This window comes from Pan paniscus, chromosome 16, assembly GCF_029289425.2.
Source record: "Pan paniscus chromosome 16, NHGRI_mPanPan1-v2.0_pri, whole genome shotgun sequence".
Classification (NCBI taxonomy): Eukaryota; Metazoa; Chordata; class Mammalia; order Primates; family Hominidae; genus Pan; species Pan paniscus.
Genome location: NC_073265.2, coordinates 82968823 through 82980198, shown reverse-complemented (window position 1 = coordinate 82980198; position 11376 = coordinate 82968823). Strand labels below are relative to the sequence as shown.

Genomic DNA, 11376 nt, shown 5'->3' with positions numbered 1-11376 from the left:
AACTAGAAATACCATTTGACCCAGCCATCCCATTACTGGGTATATACCCAAAGGACTATAAATCATGCTGCTATAAAGACACATGCACACGTATGTTTATTGCGGCATTATTCACAATAGCAAAGACTTGGAACCAACCCAAATGTCCAACAATGATAGACTGGATTAAGAAAATGTGGCACATATACACCATGGAATACTATGCAGCCATAAAAAATGATGAGTTCATGTCCTTTGTAGGGACATGGATGAAATTGGAAATCATCATTCTCAGTAAACTATCTCAAGAACAAAAAACCAAACACCGCGTATTCTCACTCATAGGTGGGAATTGAACAATGAGATCACATGGACACAGGAAGGGGAACATCACACTCTGGGGACTGTTGTGGGGTGGGGGGAGGGGGGAGGGATAGCACTGGGAGATATATCTAATGCTAGATGAGGAGTTAGTGGGTGCAGCACACCAGCATGGCACATGTATACGTATGTAACTAACCTGCACAATGTGCACATGTACCCTAAAACTTAAAGTATAATAAAAAAATATAAATTAAAAAAAAAAAAAAGAACCCAGCCAACCCGCAGAGGGCGGGGAGGGGGCAAGCTGTGAGGAGAGCGGACCCAAGAACCATGTCTACGCGTGAGTCCTTTAACCCCAAAAGTTACGAATTGGACAAGAGCTTCCGGCTAACCAGATTCACTGAACTGAATGAAGGGCACAGGCTGCAAAGTGCCCCAAGATGTCCTGCAAAAATTGCTGTAATCTTTATAGGAGAACCACTTCCAAGAAGATGAGCAGTTTCTGGGAGACGTTACACCAAGGCTTGGCATTGGAATGGATACTCGCGTCATTCCTTTGAGGCACGGTGGGCTTTCCTTGGTTTAAACCATAGATTACATTTACCGGATCGTAGACGACCCTTCCATGATGGGCAGGATAGCACGTGCCAGTGTCTTCAGTGACCTCTACACAATGGTGGTCACGGAATGTGACAATATGCTGATGCTCCTTGGAGTCAGTCATAAAATGACCGACAGGGAAAGGGATAAAATGATGTCTCTGATTATCCAGGGTTTTAAAGACGCAGCTGAGGAAGCAGGAACATCTGTAACGGGCGGCCAAACCGTACTAAACCGCTGGATTGCCCTGGGAGGAGTCGCTATCACTGTCTGCCAGCCCAATGAATTTATCATGGCCAGCCCCAAGTTGGACCAGCAACAGGGGATGGTGTTCCCTCCTGGGATCTGTGAGGCAGCAGCTGAAGGACAGATAAATTTGAAGTTGGAGAAGACCTACACATGCACCACATCCCTAACCTGCAGAGGCCTGGAGATACAGTATTAGAGTCCAGCCCCTCTGACAACCCAGAGGTATCTACTGAGCATTTTATTCAGCAACAACGTTCATGCCCCTTAATGACAGCACGGCCGGCCAGCCTCATCTTACAATAAAATTTTGAGTACAACTATACTACCAAGGGAGACACTCCTTTATTCTAAAATTATTTCAGCCATTTGGTTGCCCTCTTCAGCAATCAGTTTAAGAAACTGGGGCCAGGCGCGGTGGCTTATGCCTGTAATCCCAGCACTTTGGGAGGCTGAGGCGGCGGATCACGAGGTCAGGAGATCAAGACCATCCTGGCTAACACAGTGAAACCCCATCTCTACTAAGAATACAAAAAAAATTAGCTGGGCGTGGTGGCGGGCGCCTGTAGTCCCAGCTACTCCAGAAGCTGAGGCAGGAGAATGGCGTGAACCCGGGAGGCGGAGCTTGCAGTGAGCCAAGATTGTGCCACTGCACTCCAGCCTGGGCGACAGAGCTAGGCTCTGTCTCAAAAAAAGAAAAAAGAAAAAGAAATTGGAGTCAACTACATATTGATATCCAGATTCTAAATATTAAGTATCAATTTCTCATTTAATCTTAGACGTCGTGGTGGAAGGAAAAATCAGTTAGCAAATAAGCAATCCCAGAAAAAGTGTAGCTGTTTGATGCCTTTATGCCTTAAGACAATGTTGAACGCAGTGAGAAGGATAGGTTCCTTTTATTGAATGTTTTTTACGAAAAATTAGTTTTTCACTGCGTTCCAGACCTCAATCAATATGTACTACTTTGGACATTAGCCTTGGAAGAAGGAACAGCTTTTTCTCTTCTGGCAGCACAGTGTATCTGCATTTGATTTTTTCTCATTGTGCAGGAGCACCTCATGGGCCACAAAGATGCGCCTTGAGAGCACCCTGAGATGAAGCTTATTTTAAAAGGAACAACAACCAACACCACCACCAGCCCCACAGGGGCTGTCCAGTGTACATTATTCTCATCTCCTTGTGTTATGAGTGTTGATTTTTAGAACACAGTTTGGAAAGTGCTAATTTAGAATATTAATGTCTTTAATTTTACTTTTCATTATGTAAACATAGCTAGCTTATAAACAATTTTGTTTCAAATGCACTAGACTTTTTAGCTAATTCAATTGTAAGTAACTTTAATTAAAAATGGCAAGTTTATACTCATTTAAAAAAGAATAAATGAAGATGATAATTGATTGCCTGATCACTAACAAAAATCTTGCCATGTAAAGAAGGAGGTATTAAAAAGGATTCACTTCAAGGAGTCAATCCACAAGGTGCATCTCTGCACTTGCTGTACCCACCACTTCCTGGAACGTTCTTACCCAGATACCCCCATAGCATGGCTTACACTTCTTCAGGCCTCTGCCCAAACACCAGCTTATCCAAGGAGTCTTCCTTGACTACCACCCACCTCCATCCGTGTCTATTGTCCTAGCTGGATTCATTTTTCTTCATCTCACCAGTTTCCTGTCAAGCTGTTAATTGGTTGACTCATCACTTACTGTGTTTCTTCTTCACTAAGAGCTCCCTGTTCCCCGGGAACAAAAAAACTTCATTTTCTGTTGTTCACATGGTGAATTTTTGAATCCAGAACACTACCTGGCCTGCCCCCAAGCAGACTCTGGGGGAAAAAATGACTAGGTGATTTCTGTATCAATTACTGAATGCTTTACACTGATTTGGAATGCCACCTTTATTAGGAAAAGTCACGCCTCAATATACTTAAGGATGAAAGCTCACATTTGCAGTCTACGGAGTGCCCATATTGGTGATGGGGGTTGGGGGAGAAAAGGGAAGAATCTCAGCAAATGGAAGGCCATTTTCATCAGCTGGGGGTGCAGCTGGAGCCATGGCATTCATTCCACCAGCTCTGCTTGAGGTAAGAAGCGTCACAGACCTGCCTTTGCCTTTTTCTTCCTATCTTTAAAGAAAATCCAGAGCACCATCTAGTAAGCATGTGCAGATTTCTGAGGAACCTCAGGGTTCCAGCTATAAAAAGCATTAAATACCAAAAGGAAGTGTGCTAAGCAGCTGGACACAAGACAGGACAGGAAACAATGAGGAACTTCTAGGGCAAGAAGAGCAAATCCCCTCTTAGCTGGCCACAACCTCATTCCAGCCTCGCACCATGGTGGCAAGTAATAGGGACATTCACCTCGCTTTGCTCTCAGCCGTGATGCATCTGTATTAGTCACAGCTCTAAAAATGAACCTGTATCTAGGTTTTCTCCTCTTTGTCATTGATCTATTTGGCCACCAAGGTTCATGCTGTTTAAATGATTTCAGATTTATTTTAAATACACTTTAAAGCTAACAGCACAAGCTTTTGCCCATTTATTTTATTTATTGTTCCTTTTCTCTGGGCTAGTTTCACTTGTTCGTCCAAAATATATTCTTCAAAATAAATAGTAGAAATACCATTACAAGTTCCAAAAGAAAAAAAAAAAAAAACTCACACTATTTTGATGGCAATTGTGTTAAATGCATCTGTTCATTTGGGGAGAACTGACTGCTTTGCAATGTGAGGTCTTCCTTCCACAAGATGTGGGGGTCCCTGCATTACCACTCTCCATGAACAGCATTCCCTGCTGAGTCCAGAACTGTGCCACGAGCTGAGGCTGTTCGTGGGAAAAGAGAGCCGTGAAAAAGGAGAAAGTGCCAACCCTTCGTGTCTGGACCCACCACCATCCCTATCTATGCCTGCTCCCTGACAAGCCCAGGCAGTCTCCTGACTTCCCACACCCCTCACCTCTGCATGATCCCTGAACTTCATTGTGATTGTCATTGCCAGCGCAAGACAATGTCTTCCTTCCTCGTGACCTTAGGAATCTGCCCCACAGGACCCTTGACCTGTCTTGATACAACCCCCCTTCTCTGTTCAGAGCCATTGGTTTCTCTTGCCCCTCCTACACCTTTCTTTTCCAGCTGTCTTCCTTTGACTCTCCTCTTCACCTACAGTGGGGCATTCACGCAGATTAACTCTTACAATTTCAAAGCCAAAATTTTGAGAGGTCACTTAGCTTGGGGAGGTGTTTTCCATAGACTCCATGAAAGTGACCTTGAACATGGGACTCAGACTCAGCAGGGAAATAGCCTCAAACAGGCACAGAAAGCCTAAAACCCATGGCATCTCAAGGTCAGGCCCTTCTCCCTCTGACCTTCCCTCCCTAGCTCTCTGCCCTCCTCGTTCCCTTCAGAAGGGTCCTTCTCTCTCCCTCTCACCTGAAGGCTGCCTGAGAGGTGCCCTGTGAAAGTGCTTGCTTCAGCGCTTCAGTCTTTCAGGGTGAAGCGCTGAGAAAGTGTCTTTATCAGAACTTGACCTGGCTACATCCAGCTCTGGGCAACTTCTTCACCAACCAAGTGATGTCTCTTTCTCCCTCAATATTCTCAAAATCACCAGTACAGTAACACTCACACAGAGAGCCCCATTCCGAAGCTGTAGGCACAGGCCAGATGGTCACCTGGGTTTGCAGTGAACTTGTGAAGTAATCAGCAGCATGGCACTGTCCATGAGGGCCACATCAAACAGAAGAAGCATAGCCGTGGCTGATGCTCCACTGTCCAGCCCGGGAGGACTGGTCTTCTTCCCGGAGGAGGGCAGTTCCTAAATTCATTCATGTTATCACTTGTCTTGTTTCCTCACATGTGTGAAATGAGATGTTTTTGCAAACCTGCAGAGTCTTAATCCTAACCCCACGTATTCCTTTACAGCAAAAGAATTGCCGGGCAGTCCTTCCCTTAGATGCTTCCTATCTTTGCAGTGTCCTTCAATTCATCACACATGTGTGGATGAGCTAATGGATGGAAGTCCCATTCCTGAGCACCCAGGGAAAAGCATGTCTTCCTCTCTGTTTCCAGAACTTCATGGGAGATTGGTGAACATTAAGTAATGTTAACTATGACCTTCTTCCAGAACAAGTTTTAGAAGGGGAAGGTATCTACTGAACATTTAACTATGCACCACGTACTCCACATTAAAATTTTCTCTGGCTTTTCAGCTTTACAAAAACCTGTAATCTCCTTCTCATCTTCTAAGACTCAGCTCAGACATCTGTCATCCAGGGAATCATCTTTGTCTCCCTTCAATAACCTCATCGCATTAGCACTGCTATTCTCAACTCCAGGGTGCTTCTGGACCAAACCAATGTACATCTTACATATATTGATTGATGTCTCATGTTCCCCTAAAATGTACAAAACCAAACTGTACTGACCACCATGAGCACGTGTCTCCAGGACCTCCTAAGGCTGCCTCATGGGCGCATTCTTAACCTTGGCAAAATAGACTTTCTAAATTGACTGAGTTCTGTCTCAAATACTCTTGGTTTACATAGGTCATTTCTTCTCAACATGACCTTCAGCCACTGTGTGACAGTCATGTTATACATGTGAACAAAATTTGGAGGATAGAAAAAAATGCGAGAAGAATATCAGTGAATTCTTTCCTCGTTTGGAAGTCCTCATTAGGACTTAGGGTTAGGGCACTCATCTATGGTTAACAAAATGCATATCGCTTCACTTCACCCTCACACCAGCTCTGCGTGGTCATCTGGATAGGTAAGATTATCCCCATTTTACAAACGTAGAAACTGAGACTAATGTAGATCACGGAGCCTAAGATCACCTAACTGGGCAAGAAAACCACTGGCTGCTCAGAACTCTCCCCCTACCTCCCAAATACCTCAACTCCTGCCTTTGAGTAGCAACACTCAGCTTCGTGTCACCATAAGTGAGAAAATTTTCATGACCCAAAGTAGGAAACTCATATCCTGTTATTCCTATTGGATTTTTTTTCCTTCCTAGCATTAATCATAATTTGTAATCATTTTTAACTCTTTTTGTCTGTCTCCCCAGCAGAGTCAGCAGCTCCATCAGTGCTGGTGCCATCTCCATCATGCCGGCCATTGAATTTCTGGCCCCTAGCACTGGCTCCAGAATATGAAGGATACTCCAATAAATATCCATGGCCTTCTGATTCTGAATTCCCTATCCTTTCCACTTTAATAAGCATGTTGGGAAACGATTTCTCCAAACTGTCCTACTATGTAATCCTAAAACTGAATCTTATCATTAGCATTCAATCTTTAACCTGAAATGTGCACCTTTTGAGCAGATGGAATCACATCAATAATAACAGGGTTTATGCCACCAGAGTCCAAGCATTTCATGTAAATGGGCAATGCCTGATGAAATCATGATAATACTGACTAGCATTTGGGATGTGTCTGGCTGCTCTAGTTATTAAATATATCAACTAATATATAAAACCCTCATGACAACTCTGTGAGGTAGGGATGACTCTATTATCTCCATTTTATAAATGGAGAAATTGAGGGCAGGAGGTGCAGCACTGGCCCCATCCTTGGGATAACCACTCCAACATTGATCCTTCAAGGTCACGGCATCTTCCTCTGGTGCCATCGATGCGCCTGCTGTCTCCCGCTGAAAACCTATTTCTTTTCTTTTGTTTTCTTTGAGATGGAGTTTCACTCTTGTTGCCCAGGCTGGAGTGCAATGGAGCAATCTTGGCTCACTGCAACCTCTGCCTCCCGGGTTCAAGTGTTTCTCCTGCCTCAGCCTCCCAAGTAGCTGGGATTGCAGCTACTAGCACCACAACCACCACCACGCCCAGCTAGTTTCTGTATTTTTTTAGTAAGGACGGGGTTTTACCATGTTGGCTAGGCTGGTCTCAAACTCCTGACCTCAGATGATCCTCCCACCTAGGCCTCCCACAGTGGCTGGGATTACAGGCGTGAGCCACCACACCCGGCCCTGAAAACTTATTTATTTGTCCTAATGTATGTCTTGCCTTGGAGGGCTTGAGGAAGCCACACCCCAGTGGGGTTCTGAGAGTCCAGTGATTCCTGCCCCCTAACTGCCACCCTCTACTGCCACTGCCTCCTGCTGCGGCCATGGCCTCGAGCCTACACCGTTGCAGGGCTGACTGCCTCTGTGTGGTAGGGCTTCATTAGGAGAGATTCGAGTTGAAGGTTGTCTACGATGGATGGCCAGACACAAAATGGCAGCCATAGTAAGTGACAGAGGGGCTGGCCTGCCCCCAGCTGCGGCACACTGGCCCAGGGGGTGGTGGAGGGGATCTGACAGACTGCCTCCATCTGCTAAGGTCGTCTTCACTTGTGGTCCACACTGACCCTTCCCAGCTTCTCTCAGCCTGTGTGTGTCTCCACGGCACCTTTTCTCTGGACCTCGCGGATGCTCAGAACGCTCTGAAAAGACCAGGATGAGCAGGCTTTGGAGACTCCTTTGGAGCCCTCCTGCTTCGGGAACGGCCATCCTGCAGCCCTGACCAGGCACTACCTTTCCGGAGCTCCAGTCCCTCACTCCTGTCACTTATCCTAGCCTTACCTGCCTCTTACAAAGCCACCTCAACCTGCCTCAAATTCAAGTTACAATTATCTCCCTCTGTGTTTGCTTTCACAATGAGCAGATCCCTGACCTCATAGCCTGTCAGTTTTCCTCAACTGGGTTACATGTCAAATCCTTTCTCCCCTCCAAGGCTCTCCCTTTCCCAGTGGGCCTTCTGACCAATCTCCACTTTTGCCTTCTTCTAAGTTGTGTGCCACACGGCGCAGGTGTCCTCACTTAAAAGGAAAAAAAAATGTGATCATTTATCTCCTCTGCTTAAGACCCTTCATTCAAAGGCTTCCCAAGGCTTCTAGGATAAAAGCTGAAATTTTGAACCTGGTCTGCAAGTTCTTATAGCAAGTTCTCATAGCATCTCGGCCTCCTTTCCTGGCCTCAGCTTGCACTATTATCACACACACCTCACTCCAGCCAATTGCTCTACAAAACTTACTCTCTTCATATACAAAGTTTGTCAGGGCAGAAGCTCTCTGAGGGTGAATGTCTGTTTCTGTTTGCCTAACACTTTTTGTATCCCCAGTACATAGCTAATGCCTGGCACACAGGTGTTCAACAACTGTTAAATGAGTGACTGGATGACTGAATGAATACATGAATGAGAAAAGTATAAAGTATTCCTTGTTCCAGGAGTACCAAGAGTGACCTGGGTAAGCTGCAGAGCCCAAGGCCAGCTCTGATTAGATGGGCCTCTCACTCCCAGGTACTAAACACCTGTAAGACAGACACAATCAAATCAGAGAGGAGGCCTCAATTTTCCCAGTAGACACATGAGGCCAGAAAGAGAGCTGGTTAAGCATGAGGCATTGTTGGGGGGCATGAGTTTATATTTCTTAGAGTTATACACATCTGCAACCCCTGAAGAAGCCACCATAAGCAATGCTTTTGCACTGGCTCTTTGAGCCACTAGAATGGCCTTTCCTCCTCCTCCATGGCCTAGCCCCAGCCCTGAGAGTGGAAGAACACAAGCATTTGCAGCCTTGGAGTGTGAGCTACTTTGGGGTATACAATGTTAGGGGTGACAGGGGACAGCTGCAGCTTCAGGTCAGGAGTGTCCTAGGGGGTTGAGCCAAGTAAGGTAGCAGGAAGTCCTGTGGTCCCCAGCTTTCCCCAGCTAGGCCTGCCAATGTATCCACAGAAGTTTCTCCTCAACCAGAGCAGATGAGTGTGGTGAAATTGTGAAGCTGCAGCAGAGGGGTCACACAAGTGACCATGATGGCCTTGGAAACTTGGTTAAGAATTAGGCGGGAAAATCAAGTCGCCATGCACTGCTGTGTGGTTACTGGGTGCTGAAGGCTGAGACCACTCAGAAGGAAAGGCTGGACCCAGTCCTCGGGACCTTGTAGTCCACCCAGCCACAGAACCAGGGCACCAACCCCTGAGAATTTTGAGGGTGGAACATTCTGATGGCAGTTGAAGCCAACGGTTAAGGAAAGGTTCAGGGCAGGGCAGGATTCACAGTCCAGAGACGGGTACAGATACACTGGAAAGAGGGGCTTGGAGAGGGAGACAGGGCCAGGCAAGGCTGCTGGGGAAAGAGGAGAAAAGGGATGTGGGGCACAGGGGCCTGCTAAAGATATGAAAGAAAAGATGAAGGCTTGGGGCACCCAAGGGGCTAAGAACCCAAAGGGACCAAGGAACCGGAAGGCAAACTAATCACACTGTGGGTCTTTTGGGGGCATCCAGCCTGGAGAAGAGCAGCCCAGCCACCTTCCCCGCCACCGAGTAAACAGGCTCTTTGGCTCAAGGGGCAGGAGTCATGGCTGTCTCTGTGTGTTCATTGGGTATTACGACAACAAAAAGTCTTGGTACACACACTAGAACAAGTTTCAAAAACTAAACGCACTCATTCACTCATTCATTCAACAAATACTTATTGAACACCTGTGAGCTGGATGTTAGGAATATAACAGCAAGAAGAAGGACAGCTCATGCCCGATGAGAAGTGCAGATAATCCTAGAATACTTATCTGTGACAGGCGTTATAAAGAGACAGTGCATACACTGTGAGAGCTTAAAGCCCTGATCTAGTTTAGGGCTCCTCTATGAACAATGGAACTGAAATCTGAAAGACATACAAGAGTAATTACCTAGTTGAAAATGCGGAGGATAAGGAGTAAGGGCAAAGGCATTCTAGATAGAAGGAACTGCATGAGCAATGCCTCAGTGCTGAGAAGGAAGGAGTGTGGCATATTCGAGATGCCAACAGCCAACAGGCCAATGGGCAGGCATGAGCCAAACCGTGCATGCTCTTGGAGGTCACGTCCAGTATTTATTTTTGAAGTTGATGTTGAATTGTTCTGGTCTTGATGCTGAAGGCAAAGGCACAAGTAGCCAATGGCAAGGCCAAAGCAGGGGCCAAATACAGGAGAAAAAGACGAGCATATGTGAATTCATAGGCAGGACCATGCACTTAGGGGATCATGTGCTATAATCCAGCACTGTTGAAGAATCTGCACTCTTTCCCTCTGAATTAATTATACAGAAAAAAATATCAGGCATCTCAGGCACAGAAACTTACTAAAGCTTAAATTGTGGTTGCACCAATGACAGACATTAACACAGTTTTGTTGTGTATGTATGTGTATGTGTGCACAATTCTCCTAACCAAATCTACATATGGATGTAAAAGAGATGAATATTACCTCCTTTTGTAGAAGAGCTAAGGCTTACAATGGTTACATGGCTTGTCAAAAGGGAGAAAGAGACAGAATAGAGACTAGAAACCACTTTCTAGCTTGTCTCACAACATGCTTCTCTCAAAATAACAATGCTTGGAACCACTATTTGATAAGAAAATGAAAGTCAGATAAATTAGCCCCCCAAAATCCATGCCTGTATGCTTATGAAGTAGTTGGATAATATATCAAAAGGGTTCCACCCTGAGTTTGCAACTAAGGATATTAAATACTAGATAATTTACCAATCTTCAGACTGAAGTGATTTACTTAAAGCACAGAAATTATCAAAATCATAGAAGGAAAAATAAAAGAATAATTGGAGAGGTCATGAAGTTAATGATATAAAGTCACCCAAGGAGTATTTGGATATGCAATACTGATTAATGCACATGTACATTATAGAACTTGAAAAAATGATGGTGAAATGCATCTAGAAGGCAGAATTGTCAGGTGTATCACAGAACTGATGCTCTAGCCACTCCAGACTACAGAACAGAACGTGAGAACACTATTCAAGCCATATCAAAATGGGTTCAAAAGGGAGGAGAGGGGATTACCAATGGTTTGGAAAAGAGAATCCAAGAAGTACAGACATGTCAGCTTGTGAACAAGCTGCTCCTACCCCTGCGTGCCCCCCGCTGGCTCCCACTGACCAGTCTACTCAGACACCACCCCCCCCAAAAATGCCTCCAACCCTGTCACCTGCCAGAGCGTCTCAGGAAAGCCCGGCTCCAACTTCCGCCATGACAAGCTCTCCAGTGGTTCCTCTGCCCCTGGCCTCACGCAGCCCAGTGTGAGGCACATCACTGTCCCTCTCCTCTGAGCTTCTGACAGCCTCACCTAAATCCAGCCAGCTGCACTTCTTTCCCTCTTAACACTCAACTCTCTTCCTCCAGCCTGCACCCACTAGAAGCAACAATATCCCAAGGAAATGAAGATTCCATGAATCATGCATGCATCAA

The 11376-nt window shown here is 45.7% G+C and overlaps 1 protein-coding gene across 1 annotated transcript; it reads left to right on the top strand.

Annotated features, from left to right (window-relative positions):
- The first annotated feature begins 928 nt into the window (after window positions 1–928).
- Window positions 929–1348, top strand: LOC100984440 (selenide, water dikinase 1-like). Its single transcript, XM_034939471.2, has one exon. The coding sequence runs from the start codon at window positions 929–931 to the stop codon at window positions 1346–1348; it is 420 nt and encodes a 139-aa protein (XP_034795362.1).
- The last annotated feature ends 10028 nt before the right edge of the window (window positions 1349–11376 follow it).

Bases quoted from the DNA above. Each gene is read 5' to 3' on its own strand.
- LOC100984440 (XM_034939471.2), top strand. From the start codon at position 929: ATGATGGGCAGGATAGCACGTGCCAGTGTCTTCAGTGACCTCTACACA.